The 23518-nt window shown below is 40.7% G+C and overlaps 1 protein-coding gene across 5 annotated transcripts in view; it reads right to left on the bottom strand.

The window, feature by feature from the left end:
- The window catches only part of RCOR3 (REST corepressor 3), a 48344-nt gene extending 44207 nt beyond the window's left edge, over positions 1–4137 (bottom strand). Inside the window, exons 1-2 of one of the 5 annotated variants that reach the window (XM_032466416.1) lie at positions 3674–4137; positions 3228–3284 (exon numbers count right to left, since the gene is read on the bottom strand). In XM_032466416.1, the coding sequence (XP_032322307.1) occupies positions 3228–3284; positions 3674–3842 (226 nt within the window). In that variant the 5' untranslated portion in view covers positions 3843–4137. Of the gene's footprint in view, positions 1–3227; positions 3286–3673 lie in introns of those variants that run through there. The other 4 variants (XM_032466417.1, XM_032466414.1, XM_032466415.1 and 1 more) reach the window with 4 other exon arrangements.
- Positions 4138–23518: the final 19381 nt, after the last annotated feature.

Genomic DNA, 23518 nt, shown 5'->3' with positions numbered 1-23518 from the left:
TCTATTATCATCACTATTATCTCCTGCAATAAAAATCTCCACAAAAAAATCCTCTTTCAATTTTCTTACATTCTGATAATAATCTTGACACCTAAAGAATTTTTCTTCCAAATGACTTGGATGGCTGTGGGTGAACAGAGTGGTTTATGAGACTAAAGATAATAGTATGAAAAAGAGAAAGGGAGAGGAGCTGATCATTTCTCAATTTCTACCATTAATTAATAATTAACATCTTTTCCTTTTTCATTTGTTCCAAAGAAATATGTTTAAGTTCTCACCCAATGATACAGAACTGATGTGGAGTAAAAACTTCACACAACAGTACCACACTTAGGACAATATAGAGCAGTGGTACTATGTTGAATGGCATAGAGGGTCAAAATTTCCCTGTAAAAAGTGTCTAATAATTAATACTCTACATTTGCTTGACAAAATTTGCCTATAACAGCTATGGAAAAGCCCACCTAAATTTAAATGGTAACTGGTTTTAGTTGTGTCTTTGGGTTCAATATTCTGCAGACTGAGAAAATGAATACAGGCATACCTCATCTTATTGTGCTTCACAGATACTGTGTTTTTTTACAAACTGAAGGTTTGTGGCAAGCCTGTGTTGATCAAGCCTATCAGCACCATTTTTCCAATAGCACTTGGTCATTTCGTGTGTGTGTGTCACATTTTGGTTCAGTCTCGCAATATTAGAAACTTTTTCATTATTATATTGTTACAGTGATCTGTGATCTTGAATGTTACTGTTGCAAAAAGACTACAACTCTCTGGAGGGCCAAATGATAGTTAGCATTTTTTAACAATAAAGTATTTTTTTAATTAAGGTATTTACTTTGTTTTTTTAGACCTCATGCTATTGAATGCTTTTATACACACTGGGAAAACAAAAAAAACTCAAGTAACTTGCTCTATTGTGGTATCTGCTTTATTGCAGTGGTCTGAAACCAAACCTGCAATTATCTCTTAAGTATGCTTGTAGATGAATTTAATGAATATGACATTTGTCCTTATTCTAATAAAAAGCATCAAGTATAGTCTGAGTAAATAAATAAGAAATATAACTAATATTTCAGTGATTTTTTTCCCTCAAATATTCTACTTAGGCAAAATATGCAAAATATGATGATCAAGTAAATTCGATAATCCAAATAGTAGCCATGTGAAACCACCTAAAAAGTATTTTGCACTTTCAATGAATCATTTTTCAAACTTTGAAATTTGTTCTAGTATTTGTTTGAAATTTGCTCCAAAAACTGCTAAAGTGATCAGGCCATAGCATGCATAAATTTGTTGCAGCATGATGAAGTCTGGCTCTTAAACACAAGAGCCCTAATCAACTTGTGTATAGTTGTCTATGAAATATAAAGCTACCTAATGGGGCAAAAAGATAAGTATGCTTATTATGCTACCAAGTTCTAATTTGGAAATAAGTGTATTGATTCCTGAAAAAGGAGTATACCAATGAAAGCCCCAAATCAGAAAGGTATAAACGTATGCAGAATCACTCTTTACAACTATGAAATTTAATCTTCACTGAGTAACTGCTATTTATTTGCCCAATTCATACAGTCTTGGCAAGAATTGCACGAAGTAGCAATTTATTTTCATTTTACAGCTAGGGAAACTGAGGCTCGGGGAGGGCCTCAGTTGACTTGCTCAAGGCACAAAAATAACAGCTGAGAGATTAATTCAGTCTATCTTAAGCCAAAGCAAGTTCTTTCCAAATGTCAAGCTAAAACCTGAGGCAGTACAGTAATGTGAAAGTGCCATTCACCTACTAGCTACATTAATACAGAAAACTAGTTTTGCAACATTTAAAATTATTTGAAGCCCTTCAGTACACACTGATAGCTTTTGAATAAAGTGTATTTACAGCTATGTAATTTAGAAGGCAGCTCAGATCTAGTGAGTACTCTTGTATCATCGTTTTCACCTCCTGCAAAATGGCCTGCACTGACAATCCTTTTAATACTCATTATTTCACCCTCTCCCTTGAGGCAAGAGAAGCTGCCTAAACCCTAGAAATCTTTTAATGGTTGGTAAATATCATTTTGCATTGCAGTAATGGGCAAGGGAGGAATGAAAATACCCACTGATACTCTATAATCAAATAAACTTGCTATTCCCCCCCCCCCAAAATACAAGCAAGCCTTATTAATATCTTATACAGAATTCAACAGTCCGACACAGACACAACATTATTATGAGCGGGCAATGGGCAAAAAACTGACCAAGTGCAAGAAAGAGGTGTGGGGAAAAAGCCCCTTCAAAGTCTGCCCAAAGCCTGAACCGAAGAGGGTCTGGGGTGGGGTGGGGAGACGGAAACACGCTCCACTCGGAGAGGCTCCAACAAGGGCGCCTCCATATGCGGAACTCTCGCCCAATCCCCGTCCAGGCTGAAATCCCGTGACCACCAGGGAGCCTGTTTGGAGAAAAGTAGACAGGGAGCCCGCAAGCTGGGTTGGCAGAGGACGCTGGAACCTGGCTGCTCGGGGAGAAAATGTCTCCTTGGCAGCTGCAGTCACTGTCCTGTGGTCTGACTTCCCAGGGCTGGCTCTGGAGCGAGGTGTGCCTCTGGCTTCTCCCCCACCCCCTTCCCCCAATCCCTTTCGCTCCGCGGCTCCTACACTCCGCAAAGCTGTCGCGACCAAAGCTACACCACCTAGCCAAAAAGAAAGAAAGAAGAAAATCCCGTGTGCGCGCGGGTCGGGCAGGGCTCGCCCTCGGCTTCGGCCGGTGATAGCAGCCCGGGGATCCGCCGCCCTTGCGGAGCGCGGCCCTCCGCTCCCGGGCGCCGGTGGTGTGGCAATTGACATTTGCATGGTTCTTCCACATACAGCCCGCACACCCTCTCCTCCAGCTCTCGGCCCCGCAGCCGCTCCACCCCTGGCCTCCGACCCCCGAATCCCCCAAGGGCCATCTTCCTCTGTTTAGCCCGAGCTCAAGGGACAGAAAGGTGATGCCACCAGCGGGCAAGTGGCCTCCGAAGGAACCATGTTAACCTTGCAATGAACACATCTGCCCACACGCCCTGTGTCACAGCCCTGCCAAGCGTGACAGCCTCCCCGCCAGAGATGCCTGCCCATCCCAGCCCCGCATCTCCTCCCAACCGCACACCCGGACCCCAACCCCGCCCGCCCGCCCTCTACCCTTTCCACCCTAAATTAGCAATCCCAGGAAAGGGGAGACAGGATTTTGCTTAATTAAGCAAACAGATCTACCTGGATCAAATTCAGGGATCCGAGCTTGGTATTCAGCTCCGACTCTCATCCCAACATCTGCAAAGCAATGCCAAAAAAGAAAAAAGAGGGTGGAAAAGAAAAAGAAAAGAAAGAGGAAAAAGAAAAAGGAAGAGACACTTAATAAAATATAAAATTTGCTGGAGGGAGGAAAGAAGCGGCGGGTGGATGGGAAGATATTAACTCCGGGCACTCCGGGAGATGGCAGCGATGGGGGCGGGGAGCGGGGGGGGGCGAGGGCGGAGGATTGGTCGAGGACGGAGGGACGGGGGTCGCGGGGGGTGCTGCTGCACTGCACCGGGAGTTCGAGCTACCGCAGCGCCCGGGCTCCGAGGGGAGGGAGGGCGGGAGCACGGCGAGGGGAGGGGGCTGGGGGAGGGGAAGAGGGAGGGGGGCAGGCGGGCTGGCGGGGAGGAGTTCGAGGCTACCACCGTGCTCGTCGTCGCTGCTGCAGCCGCTCTCGGGCTCCGAGAAGTGCAGCCCGCCGTTGGTGGACGAGGCGCCGCTGCCACCGCCGCCCGCCGGGCTCTTGGCGCTGCCGCTGGCCGATCGGTTCTTCCCCAGTAACTCGGGCCCTTTCTCCATCATGCCGGGCATGGTAGAAGAGGGGAGGGGGAAAGGTGAGGGGAGAGGTAGGCGTCAGGGTGAAGGGGGAGATGGCTTACGAGTGCGGGCGGGAGGGAAAGGAGGAGGAGTAGGAGACGGCGGTGGCGGCGGCGGAGGAGGAGGAGGAGGGCGTTAATATGGAGCCGCCATAACCGCCCCGGTCCGGCAGTAGCGCAGTCGCCTCACAACAACCCGCCCCGGCCCCGCCTCTCTCCCCTCCTCCTCCGCCGGCCGCCCGCCCCGCGCAGTCCCCGGCGCCCCTCTCGGCCGCGCCGCGCTCTACGCCGCCGCCGGTATCACTCCGCCCCGCAGGGAGGTTCCGGCCGCCGGCGGGGGAGGGCAAGGGGGCGCCGGAGAAGAGGGGGAGGGGCGGGGAAGCCCCGCTTGCCGACGGACCGGGCAACCCCAGCCCTGCGCTCATAAAATCGCCGCAGAGGCGCGGCCGCCTCTCGGGCTTCCTTCCTAGGGGGCGCTCCTGAGCGCGGGCGGAGGCGCCCGCGAGGGAGCGGGACTCTTTGCCCTCTCAGGGCGGAAGGAACGCGGCCGGCCAGAGAAAGGCACGGAGCGACCCGAGGTGCAGGAGCCCCGGGAGCTGCCCCCCTCTTTCTGAGGGTGTTGCGCGGCCGGGAGGCCGGGCGGGTCTCGGCGGGAGCGCGGTCCTCTTCGGCTGGCTTCGGCAGGCCGGCAGCTCGCTTTCGGGGCTTCTCCGCCAACGTCCGGCTGGGGCCGCGCACTTGCCCGCCGTGGAGTGGGCAGAGACACAGGGCTGCTAGGCCCCGCGGACCGGAGAAGTAGGCACTGTGCTAGTCATCTGGACGCTGCAGTTTTGGTTTCTGATCTCAGAACTGGGGCCTGATTCCCTAGAGAGGCTGAGGGTGCCGAGATGACTTTCTAGTGCTGAGCACGCAGCTGTATTTTGCTAAAAGGTGTTTTGGGTTGTCTTTTTTTTTTTTTTTAAACCTTCCCCCCCTTTCCCTTTTCTCACCTTTCTCTTTTCTTTTCTTTCCTGTTTTCGTCTTTGCTATTTCATTCGTTAGGGGAGTGGGTGCTGTCAGTGGTGAAATAAACTTAGGACGGGGTCCTCGCCAAATTGGCGCTTTCTCAGTCCGCGCCTACCTGTAGTCAAGGCTTGGAGCAGAGCTCCAGAGAGGGCGGAGACCCCCAACTAGAGGTGAGGCCAGAGCTGCAGTCTGGCGGGGTTTCCAGCCTGGCAGGAGATGTGCTCTGTAATGTTTTTCTGAATTGCAATAGGCAGAAGGAATAGGAACTGCATATTTCGTTCACCAGGTTTGAAGACGTCTGCTCTGTGCCAAGCTGCCTGGCATTGGGGGCTACTTTTGATTTTCCTCGGGGTTTTGTTTTTTGATTTTGCTCACCAGTGAGAAGTGAGGACTTCTCGTGAACATCCAGTATCCGGATGTACGCAGAGCGGTATTAGGGGTCCACAGTAAGGTATTCTTCAACCACTTCAAAGATTGTCCTGAAGAATTCTATTGTAGGTCAATGCAGAATGAATCAACCCAGAAATAAGCTTCTCTGGCCAGAAGAAGCCTTTACTGAAAGAAATAACATACCTATAGCAGGAATGTCTGAAGCAGGAATTGAGCCAAGAAGAGCCTGGGGAGTAAATATTTGGCAGGATCCCAGTCTAAAGGGAAAGGCCTCCTGAGCGGGTATAAAACCTCTCTGGTGCTGGTGTTGGAGTAGTTTCGTCTATCAAAGCCTGATATGATTCAAGTAAATATTGGAATCATACAACTAAACCTTTTATTCTGTTCCTTTTCTTAAATACAGCTCTGAGTATTACTTTAATTGCCATATAATTTTATACAAGGAGAGAACATCTTGGCCAAATGAATAGCCATTTCTCTTGACGGTTGACATTTTTCATTGTGAATTAATACATCAGTATTTTGAATTTTATATACAAGTTCTAATGATCATGATTCAGCATGTGTGGTCCTGTAAGGTAAAGGCTGGACCCTGAACTGAGTAAATGCACAAAGGTAAGTGTCACTCTGAGGCCACTTGGCCAGCCAGCTTTCTAACGCACCAACTTTACAATACCTTCCAGCCGCTTTTCTACAGAAAGGAATTTCTGCATGTAGATCAAGAACGAAAACATTGTGAAGATTTAGGCACTTCTGTAACTTACTTCTGTTTACTAGTACAACCCTTAAAACGAGAAGTTGCCATACTTTTCTTGAGTACAGCAAAGAAGGCAGAGCAGGGGAGACTGTATTCCACTCAGAAGAAGAAATGGTGTTGGGATATGGCATTTTAAAAAAGAAAGGAAAGCAAACGTCTGTTTTGCCCTTGAAGAAAAGGGTTCTGAAAAATAATAATAGGCCTTAAAATGGTATTCCAACAAGTAACAAGGGCAATATAGGAAAAGGCCAAGGAGAACACTTTGGGAATATCTGTAAGGGGTTACAGGAAGAAAAGAAGAAACCGGAAAAGGAAGAAAAAACTTTAGGAGAGGGTTAATAAACAATGTCCAATGATGCAGAGTCATGAGGGGTGTTTAAGGAAAGGCCTTTGGATTTCTTAAGTAGAAGGATGTTGGTTATTTTGTTTGGCTGCTTTTTTTACTATATTAAAACTTCTAAATACTATTTTTATTGTATTTTTAATTTGGAACAGACAATACATTTTCATAGTTCCAAAATTAAAAGGTATAAGAAGATATACTTCACTCTTTTACTAGACATCCCAGGGACTGTAAAAAGGCAAGGGAAAAAATGTACAAGTTTGAGAAAGAAGTACATAAATCTATTATTTGCAGAAAGAGTGATAGTCTATATATAAAATAATTTATAAATAATTAATATTAATAATAAATTTAGCAAGTTACTAGATACGGTTAGTAGGTCAATTATATTTTATATACCAGCACCAATTAGAAAGTGAATTTTTTAAGTGATATATACAAATGCACCAAAAATATTAAATACCTAGTGTATTCATTTCTTATGGCAGCTGTAATAAATTACCACAAACTCAGTAGCTTAAAACAAATTTAGTCTCTCACAGTTTTGGAGACCAAAAGTCTGAAATCAAGATGTCAGCAGGGCCATACTCCCACCAAAGGCTTTGGGGAGACTCTGTTCCCTGTCTTTACAATTTCTGGTGTCTGCTGGGCCGTAATGCCTTCAACCTCTGCTTCCCTCTTCACATTGCTTTCTTCTCTGTCTATGTCTTGGATTTTCCTCTTGCTCTATGCAGACACTGTTCTGGCATTTAGGGACCACCTGGATAGCCCACGATTATCTCCTTGTCTCAGGATCCTTAATCACATCTGCAAAGGTTTTTCCAAATAAGGAAATATTTTATAGGTTCTGGGGGTTAGGACCTAATGTCTTTGGGGCACTATCCAGCCCATTGCACCTAGGATTAAATCTTAATGAAAGATGTGTGAGAACTCTGTATTGAAAATCATATTATTGAGAGAAATTAGGGTAGACCCAAGTAACTGGACAGATACACTATGCTCATGGATCAGAAGAGTTAATATTGTAAAAATGTCAGTTCTCCCCAAGTGATCTGTAGATTTAGTCTAATCCCTGTTAGAATCCTAGCAGATTTTGTGTGTGTGTGTGTAAATTGACAAGATGATTCTAAAATTTATATGGAAATTCATAAGATCAAGAACAGCGAAGAATAAACTTGGAGGATTTATGATACCAGATGTTAGAAAGTAGACCAATGGAACTTAATAGTATTCTCAAACAGATGATTATGTGAACATTTTATTTATTGCAAAAGTGACACTGTAGTGATGTGGAGGGGGGAAAAAAGATATTCCAGTAAATGGTTGCTGGGTCAATTGAATATCCGTGTGGAAAACCTTGATACCTATTCATAAAAAAATGGTAAGTTCTAAATAGATTGGGGACCTAATGTAAAAGATGAAACATTACTACTTCTAGAAAATACCATAGGTTCTTTATAAATTTCAGTAGTCAAATATTTCATTAATAAGACATTAAAAGCATGAGTTATAAATGAAAATACTGAGCGTTCTGGGTACAGAAAATAGTATGGGAAATGCAGAGAATCTTGAATTATCATGTTATGTCAGGCAACTGCAAGGAAGTTTGTGTTCCTGAAATCTGAAGTGAACTCAGAATGAGGCTAGAGAGTTAGGCAAGGTCTGAATCATGTAAAGCCCTTTAATCTCAAAAGGGTTAAGCAATTTAGTCTATAGATAAATGAAAAGAATCAGAGGGTTCTAAGCAAGAGTGATTTTGGTTCAATTGATATTTAGATGGAAATTGAATTTGGCAAAGAAATCAATGAGGAAGCTGTTGCAGTCAAGAATTGATGAGGCTTAAATTATGGCAGTGGAAGCAAGAATAGAAGTGGGGACAGACATAAATATTTAGTAGGTAAAATTAGCAAATTTCGGGGATTGATTGAATATGAAAAGGAAAAGGGAAGAGAGGAGTCTAAGCTGATGCCAAGATTTTGGTCTGAGTGTCTGGATGGATGATTATGTCAATGACTGTGGTGGTGAATGCTGAAGACTTGAGAGAAAAAGAGAATAAATTCATTTCCAGATATATTGAGTCCTCAGGAGATATCCAGCATGCGGTTGGATATATAATTAAGGTCAGGACTGGAGAGAGCAGAGGAATTTGAGGTAGAACATGTAAAATGAGTAGAATAAGGAGCTGAGAATGAAAAGCAGAGGGACACCCACAATGAAAGGCCACAAAAAGGGAAAGAAATCCATAATAGAGACTGAGAACAAATAGAGCAGTAAGAAGAGAGCTAGGACAGTGTAACTTACTGATACAAAAAAAAAAAAAAAAGAGAGATATCCAAAGAGAAACAGAGTCATCAGGGCAGCTTCGGCAAGTAAGATAAGGCTTCGGCAGGTAAGACGTGAATGATCTTGGTAAGAGCAGTTTTATTGGGATGATGAGTCAAGCTGCAGTGCTTGAGAGGTGAGTCCTTTAAGGAAATGGGAACAACTCACATGAACCTACTCTGGAAAAGTTTTCATACGGATAAGAAAAGGAATAAAGAGACAACACTTAGTGTCTTAAAGCAAAGTAACTAAAGAGTTCTAGGCAAGAGTGTATATATATATATATATGTGTAATATTTCACAGGTTGAAGCACCAAATGCTGTTATTTCCCCCGCTATTATCAGATGGATGTTTACAGCTGCAACTTTATGCTAAGAAAAAGAGAGAATAAGGCTATCTAGGTCTTTTATCTGTATACATAATCTACTAATACCATCATCACCTTTGGGGGTTAGGATTTTGACATGAATTTGGGGCAGGGGGCACAAACATTCAGACCATAGCAGTATGTATGTATCTCCTTTATACATACGTACTTTATACATACACACACGCACGCACGCACATACAGCTGCCTATCCATGCTCAGCATATTTCTCAGAGTACATAAAACCTGTTTACCTTGGAGGATGGGGTGTCAGACTCTGGGATGGAAGGAGGGCTTTATTTCTTGTGTTGGACTCTTTTGCCATGTGTACGCATTACTTTTTCGAGGAGATAAATGTTTAAAGAATCACTTAACAGATAAAACACAGGTAATTATGGTTTAAAAATATTAAGATAATGTAAAAATACAGTTATAGTTAATAGAAGTTGGGAAGTAGAATGCAAGAGGAAAGATGGAAAGAGAATAGGGGTGTTAATCCTCATTTTACAAAAAAAAATATTTAATCAGGGTGATGATAGTGGACTACACCTTGATTCATCCACTGCAATAGGTACACAGGAAGGGTCTCTGTAGAGGTCCTGTTTTATTCAGACCCAGGCTTATAATGATTGTCTTTATGACACTAGTTTTGCTTACAAGTATATTGATTTGCTCTGTGGTTCTCCTTTATTTTTACTTTAAAAGTGCTTGCCTTTGAATCAGTTTAATTCCGAGACAGAGTCAGGCAGCATGGCCAGAAGACTGCCCACTGTTGAGCCGCCCATGTTGGGCCAAGTCTGGTGGGGACATTTCAAACATATTTACAACAGGGAGAAGGAGCTGTGATTTCTTTGTTTTTGTTTTGTTTTGTTTTTTAGAGCCACTGGTCCCCAAATGGGAGGTGAGGGGAATCATATAATCTTAAACTGAAAGGAACTTTAGAGTAACCCACTTTTTCTTCACCCCTGGAATATTTACCATTTCTAAAGCTAGTCTTAAAACCTCCATTTAAACAGATAAAGAGACAGATAACTGCATCACAAAGTAAATCATTTCATTTTTTTGAGATGTCTAAGTCTTAGAAAAAATAAATATATTTCTTGGTACTCAAAGTTCAACTACATATGTGAGAAACTCCAAATAATAGTGTCTTAAAATAAAAATTTATTTCTTTTTTCTTTTAATAAAATTTTATTGAGATAATTGCAGATTCACATGTATTTGTTAAATATAGTAGAAAGAGATCTCTTGTACCCTTCATCCAGTGTTTCCCAACAGTAACTCTTGCCAAATGATAGTACAGTGTCACAGTCAGGGTAATGACACTACATAACTCACTGATCTTGTTCAAAATTTCCCACTTTTACTTGTGTCCATGTGTATGTGTATACATGTATGTATAATTATTTCTACAGTTTTATCACGTGGGAAAAATTTATTTCTTTTCATGTAAAAGATACTCAGAAGTAGGCAGTTCTGGTCTGAAACGACAACAGCCATGAAGGTGTCAACAACCCAGGCTCCTGTCCTACCCCTCCACTGTCACTTTTGCCCTTGTGATCCAAAATGGTTACTGGAATGCCAATCATCACGATCACACTCCTCATAGAGGAAGAAAGGCAGAAGGGCACACACCTTCTCTTTAAGGAGATTTTCTGGAAGTACTGCATACCGTTTATGCCGATATATTAATGTTCAGAACTTAGTCACATGGCCCACTAACCTCAAAGGATGCTGGGAAGTGTCAAAGTACTCTGCTAAAAATCAGGGCTCTGTAGCTAAGGATGAAGGAGGAAATGAGTACTGAAAGGCAGCTAGCAAGCTCTGGCACACTGGTCCTTTAACTGTTAGGAAACAGCAATCATGTCCCACTTCAGCTTCTTTTTCAGGATAGACATCATCATTCTCTTTGACAAGTCTTCAGTGATAATTATTTTTAGATCCTTATCCTTTTTGATTGTCTTGTTAATATGCTCTAGTTTGTACTTAAGACACTGCTCCCAACTCTCAAGATCTAATTGGTGCAGAATCAATTGGAAATATTTTGACCCCTTTTCTTTGCACCGTATTTTTATTAATCCATCCTAAAGTTAGCTTTCTCAGCAACAACTACACGTGGTTACTAAGTCTGGAACCAACCGCATTCTCCCAGCTTTTACGTTTGTTATTGTTTAGCCTGGTCTCCTCACTTAGACTCCAGGAGGTTTTTTATTTTCCTTTCCCGCCTGCCCCTCTTAGTAAATGTGTATAAACATATTGCCACTTAATTTCACCTGGCTTATTATAGCTTGTCTGAACCTTTCAAGAACTTTCTGAATTCTAATTTTTTTACTTAACATAATTATATGACTTGGCTGTGGAATTTGCACCTGTGATAAATGAAATTTCTCTTTAAGGGCAGGAAGAGTGTCGGTTTATATCCTCAGCATTGGGTATGATACCTGTGCATAGATGTTTGTTTAATGAATGAATTCTGCAGTTAGAAGTAAAGAACATTTTCTAGAAGAACTTTTTTTTAAATTCTGGGATTGTTTATGAAAAGAGACTATGAAATCTCCCTGTCTTTAAAAATAATATAGATGTTTATCTATCTGGGAGAAGTATATTTGAATGTATATACAATCTTTTTAAAGTAGGCAGGTGATTTAAAGTCTTGCTAAACTAAATCATACAACTATGATTTTGTAATGATTTATTTGGCTAAATTTTAAACAAAGAAAAAGAAAGAAAAAGACTAGACAGTGGGAAGTTTAAAGTTTACATTTTAACTGCCCCTGATACAGAGTATCCTTTATTAACTCATGCACTTCTTTCCCTGTTTCACAAATTATAGAAGAGAATTCACAAATCATTTTTCCTAGTTTAAAAAGGTGTTTAAAAGAACATGTTCATTAACATCAGTCTATGGGAAACTCTAGGACCCACATTATTAGGTAATTTGAAGATCTGGGGATAAGATTAGAAGTGTCACCCTCTGAAAAGGATACAGACAAACATTAAATTGATTTGTGGAAATAATCTTAGAAAGTAACTTGAAAATGTTTCAGAAACATGCTGCTCATGAGATTAGTGGCTCCTAAAATATATTCTTGGAGATTGGAGATAGCAACCTATATATAATGTGGAGAATAATCTATCAATTTGGCACTTACACATTGACAAAAACACAGTCACTAACACATAGTAAATATTCAGATGTTAATTATTATTATTAAATATAGAGATTCAAAATAAAATCAAAGAGTTTCTCTAGAGTTGACTAATGAGATGGCACCCTGAATCTATAGAATGGTCCTTTATTTAGATAGAAATATTCCTAGAATATTTATAATAAAGAACTTTACTAGAATATAAGTGGGATTTTAACAAGTAACTGTTATCAACTGTGCTATGTTTAGTCCCCTCTCCCTCTGGATGCAGGGTATCTTAGCTACATTTTGAGCTAATTCCATTTCCGTTATCAGAATAATGCAATTCTGTTTAGCGTAGACCAAATGTGTGGCTCTCGGTGTTTGCAGTGGGTATGGGCCCCTTCCCACTCTTATCCGCCAGCACTTTGATGTGGGTCCGGGGGGGAGAAGAAGGAAGGCAGATTGTCTTCTTACTTTACTGTTAAGATGGTAACCTCCATCTGTTGTTACTGCTGTTTCTCTAACACTCACTGGTTGTGACAGACACAAATGCTAGGGGTGTTTTTGTTGTACTTCAGAAGGCCTTTACCTCCTCCATGTCCCTCAGCCCTTACTGGGGGTGACTCGCCCCACAGCTCTTACTACTGTAACCCTCACCCAGTAAGCATCCCTTTTAGATGGAGTACTGAATTGCTGAAGTACTGGGGTAAGGATGAAGTTTATAATAATGGGAGTTAGTACTAGACAGTTATTAATTATTACTTCTCATTACTTCTGAGCCATGAATTGCGTTTTGAAACTAAAGCTTTCCAATTATACTTGAAGCCTTTGTGAAGCATCCAACATTTTATAGATTGAGGTATAACAGTAATGGGTGGTTTAGGAAAGAATTTTAGGTTGAATTAAATAGTGGAGGAAAATTCCAACTTTTGTCTCCAATATTTAATTTTGTTTATGATTTAAGTTAGGAATACTGCAAAGAGATGGATTAGAAACATAATGAATATATGCCAGTGTGAAAACCAGGGCTTAATGCTATTTATAAACACTATTATATCAGTAAGAACTTGCCCCTTAAGTTGCAAGTGACAAAAACCTATCCTGAAGTAGCTTAAGAAAAGTAGGGGATTTATTGGAAGACATAGGGAGAGCTCAAAGAAGCAAAGAAAAAGCCACAGGAAACAAGTCAATTTTAGGGAACTCAGGATATAAAATAAGGGCTTGTTGCTATTAAGTCAATCAGTCTCTCTGTCTCTGTCTCTATCTCATACATGCACACACACACACACACACCTCAGCCCTCGGCTTTGTTTTCTCTGTTTACCTTCAATCTCTATTACCACAAGCAGCTACTCTCAGACAGGAACTTCCTTTAAGCTCATTAAATAAAAAGGAATGAAGCAGAAACATGGTGCTTTTCTAGACCAGTGGCTTTCAAACCTTTTGTAGCCCACTGCAGTACACATTATATTGTCAACCCAGTACAGATATATATATAAATGTGTATCAGTCAGTTATTTCTGCATAATAAAACAACCAGAACATCTTAGGGACATACAACAGTAAGCTTTTCTTTCACTCAGTTGTTGTGTTTTGGTTAGGGTCAGCTGATCTATGCTGGACTCAATCGGGTATTGCGGCTGATCTTGGCAAGGCTTGTTTATATGTCTGCAGGTTGGTGGGTAGTTAGCTGATATACACTGATCCTGGCGGGGGTGGTTAGCTTGGGTGGCTCTGCCTCTTCAGACTTTTGATCATGTCACATCTAACGTTACATTGGCTAAATAAAGCACGTCAATGACAAGCCCTAAATTAAGGACAGAAGAGGTACGGGAAAGGAATATTTTTGAATAATAGTCTATCAAAAATGTGTAACTAAAAATGAATCAAAAATTCCACAAAACAATTCTTACCAAGTAATTTGGGTCAAGATTTGCAGTGCTCTAAATAGGATCTGATTCAAACATACGTGAGCTGTGTCTTAGAAGCTTAATCTGAACACCAGACTGAGGTAATTCTGACAGTTCTCCAGCCTCCCTGACTGGGGCGAGATGTTACTGGGGGGACACAGAGAGAGTTGCAACAGTGTCACTCCAATCGGTATTACTCGATGTGTAGTCCACAAACAAGCTAGTCCACAGACTGGTGCCAGTCCACAAACTGTTCATTAGTGGACAGTAACCACGGTTCCCATAGATCCCATGGTTCTGATTCACTGAGAAAGTCTTAAAAAAGAAAAGAAAAGCCAGCTGAATGAAACTGTGTGCTTATTGATGTAGTTGCTTTACACTTGGATGAAAGTTCTTTATCTCAATCTCTGATCAGTAACAAACAGTTCACAGACCAGTATTACCCAAGGAAGGCCCAGAATCTTCTAAACAGGAACCCCCATAAAATAGTTATTTTGTGTATCTGAGACAAAGAAGGGATGTTTTGGAGAAGTAGATTCTTAAGCACTTCCTAAATTTTGTAGGGGAAGAAACCAATAATGAAAAAGGGACTGAAGGAACAAGAGCAGAGAGGGGTTAACTGATGGAGCAAGACTTCAGACAAGGTGGCTGGGTTGGTCCTGACCAAGAGGCAGTACAACTCATCCTCTGAGACTGGAGAAAATGAAAAAGGGGATACTTGCAAGTAAATTTGTAGGAAAGGGTGTTGGACTTTTGGGGTATTTCATTCCTGAAGGTATCATTCTTCTCTGGGAAGTAAAGGTCAAGGTCATCTGCTGAGTTGGCATCTTGTTACTGCCATTTTGGAATTGAGGGGATTTGAACTAAACTCTATTTAAAATCCTAGTAAGGTTGTTCCACTTTATTCTATTTATTTTATAAACATCTTCCCATTTAACAAATTTTTTTCTCACTCCCTATGCATTTTAAATAAATTTCTTTTCCTCAATATTTTTGTTACGAAAATTATCAAACATGTAGAAAAGTAAAAAGAATTATACAGGGAGAATTAATTTATCCACCACCTGGATTCTACAGTTTATTTTTATGTTATGTCAGTTTCAGTTTGAAGGCCAATTAGGAAATGGAGTGGTTATTATTTTGTTTACCAAAGTTAGCAAATACTTGTGAAGACTTTGGGAAGGGTATCATTTCTAATTCAGCAGGTCAAGTATGAATGTTCTTGGCTTTGTTGTCAAGCTGGAGACCCAGGAGAGTTGATGGTGTAGTTCTAGTCTGAAGAGCCAATGATTCCATTCAAATCTGATGGCATGAAAAATGCCAATGTTCCAGTTCAAAGGCCATCAGGCAGGAGGTGTTCTCTCTTACTTGGGAGAGGATCAGCTTTTTTTTTTCTATTCAAGTATTCAACTGACTGGATGAGACCCACCCACATTGGAGAGAGCAATCTGCTTCACTCAGTCTAAGGATTTTTTTTAAAATTGAAGTATAGTCAGTTTACAATGTTGTGTCAAGTTCTGGTGTACAGCATAATATTTCAGTCATACATACACATACATATATTCCTTTTCATATTCTTTTTCATTATAGGTTACTACAAGATATTGAATATAGTCTAAGGATTTTAAATGTTAATCTTATCCAGAAATACCTTCACAGAAACACCCAAAATAATTTTTGACCAAATATCTGGGCACCCTGTGGACCAGTCAAGTTGACACCTAAAATTAACCATCACAGCCCTTTATGCGATGTTTTCCTAGGAGAACAGTAATCATCCTGATTTGCCTCTCAAGTTGCTCCTTCCCTAGCCTCTTCCAGGAAAAATTATTGTAACACTCTTGTTTCTGGAAGATACGGCACATTTACTTTAAAGTTTTGTGAACTCCCAGCCCACCACTGAATACCCTTAGGAGTTTAATACCTCACTATAAATAATACTATTTTAAATAAGAATGTTATGTAATTGTATATTTTTTGCTACAAACACACATAAAGCTATTTCCAATTTGTGTGGAATGGAATAAAATATAAATATACATACAGTTGTTTTTACCAATCAAATGTTTTAAATTTTTAGCTAGTTTTCTTATAAATTGAAAGCTTTGTTTTAAGGTCTTAAATTGCTATGTTTTCAGTCTTCCTATTTTTCTTCCTATTTATCCATAAACCAGAAATGGCTTTCCTGGTTCTTAAATTTTTTTCTACTTTTTTACAATTTCTGAGTTTGAAGGAGCAAGTAAGTCATAAACTATGTTCAGTGAATCCAGAGGCTTTAAAATTCATTCAATCATTATTCTACAAACATTTATCCAACATAACTTTGAGATATTTGGAACACAAAGATGAATAATGCATAGTCCATGACCTTAAATTCATAATCTTATATTATAAAAGAAAGAGACTTACCAAAAACATAATCCTGGAATGTCAGAGTTTAGAAGGTCTCTTTCTGTAGTCACATGCCCTTTGCCTCTCCATTTTAGGTGGAGAAATAGACAAAAAAAAATCTATAACCAGTTGTGCAGATTATAACAAGTGATGTAACCATTAGGAAAGAACCCACCAAGGCGACACCCACTCTTATGAATCTGTACCTGGGTCTGAGCCCAGCTCAGGAGAATCGTGCCACTGGGCAAACTGTCACCCTAGTGATTGAGTGGCACCAGCTTCAATGTGATCCTCTGTACCTCCCAACAATCCTACTGTTTTTGTTTTTTTTTTAAGTCAGCTCACTTTCTCATTCTCAATAAGGCTGTTTCAGATTTTCTCCATCATTTTCGTTTCTCCAACCCTATGACTAGCTTCTCTTTATTCTTCATAGATCATCTTTCTTCTGACCTCAACGCCTACCTCCCACCACAAGCCATCAAACACTCTGCCACCAAATTGTGACCCAAGCCTTCACCTCCCCTTCTTTTGCAGAGGTCCATGTAGGAGTCATGAGGAAGGTTCAGTCTCACATTTCCCTTAAGCTGCCCACTCAGTATCTCTTCTAGTTTCCTACACTTTCCCCTGGTCAGCTGTGTATCACCGCTCTTTGCATTGCTGGTCACTGAGAGAAAATCCAGGACATGGTGTTCTTCAGGGAAGAGGGATTGGTGTAGACTGCCACTTCAGTTTATCCAAGATCACAGCTGGACTGAAGATATGTGAATCTCTTTACTGATGGGTTGGGTTAATTTTAAAAGTGGAATTACAACATGGGAGAGAAAAAAAGTCTAAAACTCTGCACTGAATGAGCTTCTGCCTGAATCCATAGGAAAACTACCTGTAGCAAACACTATCCTGCCTCCTAGCCCCCAGCTCTCCTGCGTTCCGCACAAAGACGGTTTCCACACACTGAGAGTTTCTCCTCTCCGGCTTCCATGTTTCTTTTCTTTGTTTGAAGCTTTCTTCAGCCCAGTGGAAGCTTGTTCAACAGGCAGGGGCACACACAAGTGTGGAAAGCGGGGGGGTCACACCTATGGGGACAGTTTCCAACCAGTCTGGGATGAGTGGGTGAATTCATGCCCCAGCCTCCTCACCCTCCGTGGGACAACGCTTAGGTGTGTTCCACGTGGTTTCTCAGAGGATCTTCAGTGAGATTGAGCCCTAGGTGCCTGCTCGTTAACACTGGAAACCCACGCACAACCCACCTACTCGTTAACCCTCTCAACAAAGCACGCTTACTGGCTTTTCTCCCTTCCCTGACTCACCCTTCCCATTTCTTCATCTGTGCTTCATAAGTAATTTTCTGCACCCAAGTCCTTGTCTCCATGTCTGCTTTTCGAAGCCCCAACTAAGATGCTGAAATAACTTAGGTTCTTCAAAAAGGGTATCCCATGAGTCACCCCCAGTCCCTCTGCTGGCTCTCCAGCTGTCACATTTGTTCCTGTGTCAGACAGACCTCCTTTTGTGAGCCACTTCCCAGTGTCTTGGGCTCACATATCTTTTATCCCAACTACTGCTGTGGTGACCAGCGCTCTGCACACTCTCAGCTTCCTCTGGGTGCCCCTGGCAGTACCTCACGTCAGGCCGTGGACCTTGCCCTCACTCTCTGTCTGGGGTTTGTCTGTTGACTCCATGGTGAAGGACACTGTGGAAACCTAATGTGGTTCTCATGCTTATGCAACCCAGAACCTTTGAGCAACGGGGGATGGGATTTGACTGGTGAATATTACCCCCCTTTTGTCCCTAATTGACTGTCCTGAGCTGCATTTCAGGGGACTCCTTGGCAGTCTGGCTGGATCCCACAGTCAGTCACCCATCGTGGTGGCCAACTTGATGATGCACCTTTGCACCCGTTTTCCATGTTCCCTGCTTCTCACCCTCCTCCTTGTTCCTGCTCCCTGGTTCACATTCCTTAATAAAGAATGTATACTTAAGCCTTTGTTTCAGGCTCTGCTTTCTAAGAAACTAGGCTAAGATAGTACCTTTCTTCCTTTCAGCCTCTTTCTTCAATTCTTCCCTGTGAAAGTCTTGCCAACCTTTTGGTAAACCAAGGAAGGTTGTGACTCCCTAGATTCATCCTTCTTGCCTCATTAATACCATTCTGTAAATTTGTATGATTCAATCTGAAGTGGTGCCCTGTGGTTTTAGAGGCTGGTCAGAGATGCCAAGTCCCACAGATTTTTTTTTTTCTGTGTAGCAGTGGGGAGATTTGACACACCTGCTCACATAGTGGGTCCAAGGTAAGTGTAGGACTTCTGAGTTGGGTCCTCCCTTTGATATACCTATCAGTGTAAATTGCACAGCTATTGCTCTACTGCTGGACCTGATGAGCACTGAATGCACCATTGCATAGGCAGCTTGTAGAACGGCTCCTGGTGATCTGTGCTCCTGACATTCACTCCCATGTAAAATCCCTTCCCCTTGAGTGGGAGTGGGACCCAGTGACTTGATTCTAACAAATAGAATACAGCAAATGTCACTATTGAGATTAGGTTACGAAAGACTGACTCCCATCTGCGTCACACTTTCTGGCTCTTCTCACTTGTCACTCTGATGAAGCTAGCCGCCATGTTGTGAGGCACCCTATGGAGAAGCCCACACGATAAGGAACAGAGGGAAGCCAATGGCCAACAGTCAGCGAAGAACTGAGACCTTCAGTCAAATAGCCCGTGAGAAACTAAATTCTGCCAACAACCACATGAGTGAGATTGGAAGCACATTCTTCCCCAGCTCATCCTTGCAATTACCAAGCTTCCACCAATACCCTGATGGCAGTCTTGTGCGAGTCCCTGACCCAGAGGCCCCAGCTAAGCCATGCTCTGACTCCTCACCCACGTGAACTGTGAGATAATAAGTGTTACATTAAACAATACATTGCCAAAAACAAACATTAATTCTCTGGGACAGCAAACCTATAGCCACAAAGAAGAGGGGCGTATTTGGGATTTGAGATGGGCTACATGGGATTTGAAGTGGGCTGCCTTCCACAAACCACCTTCCTTGGAGTCAGTTAGTCACTTTAAATTCTAGAGTGTTTAGTTTCTTCTATGCTTTCTCTTTGGGTCTCCAGGTATGATAAAGGAGCTGTAAGTGTTCCTATCTTAGTTAAGCAGAGACCACTAAAATGATGGTTTTATGTATTTTCCTTCAAGAAGAAGACTCCATCCTTTTTTTACGGTTGTGTAACCACCTCTCCCTCTCTTTAAAGCATTTATTCAATTTTTCAGCAAATGTTAATTGAGAAGCTACTACTGTGTGTACCATGTCCTCTGCCTGAGGTTGGGGTTACAAGGATCAACTAGACCGGATCCCCTTTAATGAAGGAGTCCACAAGGCCGTTAAATACAGGGGAGAAGACCACATGAGGATGAGCTTTGGTAGCTATGGAAACATGGAGGGAGGTCCTGTAACACTTTCTGTAAGACCTGATTTCTGAATTGAATCCTGAAGAATAAGCAGTAGATAGCCCAATGGAGTAAGTGGAAGGGAGTCTGGGGCAAGAGAGGAACAGCATGTGCAAAGCTCTGGGATCATAATCTCTGGGTTATTCTCTTCCATCTTTTCTGTATTTTTAATATTTCCCTTTCCATTTGACCCCTTCTCCATGTCCTAAAAGCATCTTAAAGTTTCTTATATTCAAAAACAATGCAAAAAATATTCCCTCCCTCAATATTATATCCTCCTTGGGCAACTGTTCTATCTTCCTCCTTCTTAATGAGTCATACTCCTTGGAGAAATATAGGGCTGACCTCAAGCCCCTTACCTCCCATTCCATCTTTACCCTGAGGACTCAGGGGACCTTCATGGGAAAGAGGAGAGGGTTACAAGCAACAGAACAAACAGTAATTCTGGAAGGTGAAGGTTCCTACAAAGACAAGAATTCACCCTCTATGGGTTCAAATGAAAGTTCTAGGAACTTTGGTCATGAACAAAGAAGAAAGACTTTTGAGTATCTTCCAGATGTATTCCAGGCAATTAGGATAAAGAAAGGGGATTCTGATAAAATTTTAGGCAAGTATTTCTCCTTGGGAATTTTCTTCAGAGGGTATAATAAAGATTTGAATTTTTATTTTAACTACTTCCGGTTGCTGGATTTGTGATTCTTTTAATGCCAGGACTGAACTGCACGTCTGCCTTGTATTATGTGGATTACATTTCACTTTTAGGCTAGTAAATGCAATATCGGTTTTTAAAAAAGTTCTACTGTTTTATATACTACATTTTAAGGTAACAGAAGACCAATAATTTTTGTTGGAATAAAACCATTATTCTAAAAATGTCTGAAATTTGAATTATTTACATATTATACTGCATTACAATTTGTAGTCAAACTGTTTTACTTCAATAGATAAAATTCTACTTTGTCCCCACAATTCTTAAGAGGAAGAATTAGTAGCAATTGAAAAAAAAAAAAAAAAGCTTCTGTTGTTAGAATAATACTTTGAGTTCCAGGCACTTCTGAGCAAACAGAACACAAAAATGCCACTATTGAAACTAATGCAAGAAACTCTGCATGGAATCCATCATAAAACTACAGAAGTCAAAGGAGAACTATAATATTTCTTTTGAAAGAATTGGAACAACTGCTTGCTATCAATAAAAAGACTACAACTCATGGAAAAAATAGTTATTAAAAATATGTTCTCAAAGTCAGCAAGAAAGAGAGAGAGAGAGAGACTGAGGTCATTTGAAAATGGAGTAAAAAGAAAATATCTGGAGTTAGTTAATAACCACAATGTCCTCTTCCAACTGTCACAGAATTAGATCTTTTTCAGCAGCTGAAAAAAAAAGTGCACAAAAATAAGTTCACTATCTAATAAAAGACAATTTTCCACACTTAAACTTCTTTTTTTTAAATTTTTTATTCTTATTTTTTATTGGCATGTAGTTGATTTACAATATTAGTTTCAGGTGTACAGCAAAGTGATACATATACATACACATATACATATGTGTATTTTTAGTTTCTTTTCCATTATGGCTCATTACAAGAAATTGAATATAGTTCCCTGTGCTATAAACTAGGTCCTTGTTGTTAATCTATTTTATATGTAGTAGTGTGTATCTGTTAATCCCAAACTCCTAATCTATCCCTCCCCCTCCCCTTTCCCTCTGGTAACCACAGTTTGTTTTCTATGTCAGTAAGTCTATACAAAACTAAAATTTGTATCTAACAACCTAAACGTCCATTGAGAGATGAATGGATAAAGAAGATGTAGTGTGTGTGTATATATATACACACCCACGCACGCACGCTCACACACACACACAATGGCAATACTACTCAATCATAAAAAAGAATGAAATAATGCCATTTGCAACAACATGGATGGACCTAGAGATTCTCAGATTAACTGAAGTAAGTCAAAGAAAGACAAATGTCATATGTCACTTATATGTGGAATCTAAAAAAAAGAAACATCTTATTTTTTAAAAAAATTATATCATATTTCATCTTCCATTTTTCATGATTAATTGCATTTTGTTGTTTCATGTGGTGTTTATACTAGTTTGTTTCTAAGACTTTATTCATTTTATCTGCCAACAACTGATATTAGACTAATGGTTTATGTTTAATGTTTAGATTTTTATAATTTTTCATTTTACTTAATGTATAACTGTAAAAGTTAAAATGCACTAAATACCTAGTCTTACATTTTTAGTTGTATGAAAATAGTAAGAAAACAGTAAAAAAAGAAAAAGTAATATTTAAGTTATTATTTGAATCAACTATCCCAATTCTGGCATTATTCATGTCCTCTGGTATTGCAATGATTTTTTTAAGATGCAGTTCTCTCCTAAGATCAGCTCTGATCCCACCCCAAGGCAACTATGGATTTACTCCCATGAGTAGATTGCGCAGACCTGGTGATAATAATCACAGTATTTCACTGAAATTATGTATTTATCTGTCTCCCTCCGTTGTGTCACAAAGTCCTTGAATATTTATAAAACAGGAACTAGTTTTCTTAATTACCACAGGGGAAATGTTCCTTTCAGGCTTGCTGGGTGTCTGTTTAGTGTGAGGAAAGAGCTGAAAACTGCACCAGCTCTGGTATTACAACGAAACCAGGTTGTGGACATTCCTAGGGACAGACTGGGCTGCATGAAGGGACAGCCAGTCAGCCAGATCTGCCTCATTTTCCTTTAACTTCAACCATACCTAAACTGGAAGGCCATCTGTGCTCTGTGATAAAAAGTCATTGTCCTTATGCCAGAATAATAATTTTGAAATTTAATAAAGTCAAAATCCCTACTTAGAAAAATCATTGAACAGAAGTGTGTTTAAATCTGATTTAAAATGGAAAAAAACTTTTTTGATTTTTTTTTCTTGTTATCTAACCTGTTTGGTGAACAGCTTAGTCATGATCAAAAGAAGATAATGTATATGGAAGCAATGCGTAAATTATTACACAAAAAGAATCTTTCCAAGAGTTAAAGACAGGAAATGTCCTCTTCTTCTCTTCCCCTGAGGGAATAATCCTAAATCTGTTAACCTGTCACAGTAAGTTTTCATTTCCAATGATATAAACTCTTGCTACTGTTTTTTGAGACCCCATTAAATTGCAGGCAGACATGTAGCCCTACGCTGATGCCTTAGATCGGATCACACCAGGCCAGACACGCTTCCCAGGCCTGCCATCGGGCGTCCCGGGCCAACAGGGTTGTTTGAGAGCTAGAGTATTCTTTGCTTATTTGCATTTTCCTTAGTGTAGTATTAGGCTTCATCATGCAACCTTTCTTTGTAGCTTTTCTTTAAAGCCCAGGCAAAGTCAGCTTCAAAATTATTTTAAATAACAGAAACTATTGAGCCCTTCCCTCTCACCACCAAGAAAAATAGGGCAAGTTTTAAGTTTAAGAAAGGCTTCATTTCCTTCATGTGCTGCCTTACTGCTCACCTGCAGAAGTTACTTCCAGTGCTCAGAAACCACTATCTACAGACTTCCAAGTAGTTTATTTGTAATTGGAACTTAAAGAGGTTTTGTTATACTTTGTTAGTTACTTCAAAATT

The sequence above is a fragment of the Camelus ferus genome, chromosome 23, assembly GCF_009834535.1.
Source record: "Camelus ferus isolate YT-003-E chromosome 23, BCGSAC_Cfer_1.0, whole genome shotgun sequence".
Classification (NCBI taxonomy): domain Eukaryota; kingdom Metazoa; phylum Chordata; class Mammalia; order Artiodactyla; family Camelidae; genus Camelus; species Camelus ferus.
Note: the sequence above shows the minus strand (reverse complement) of the source record. Positions and strands in the feature narration are given on the sequence as shown.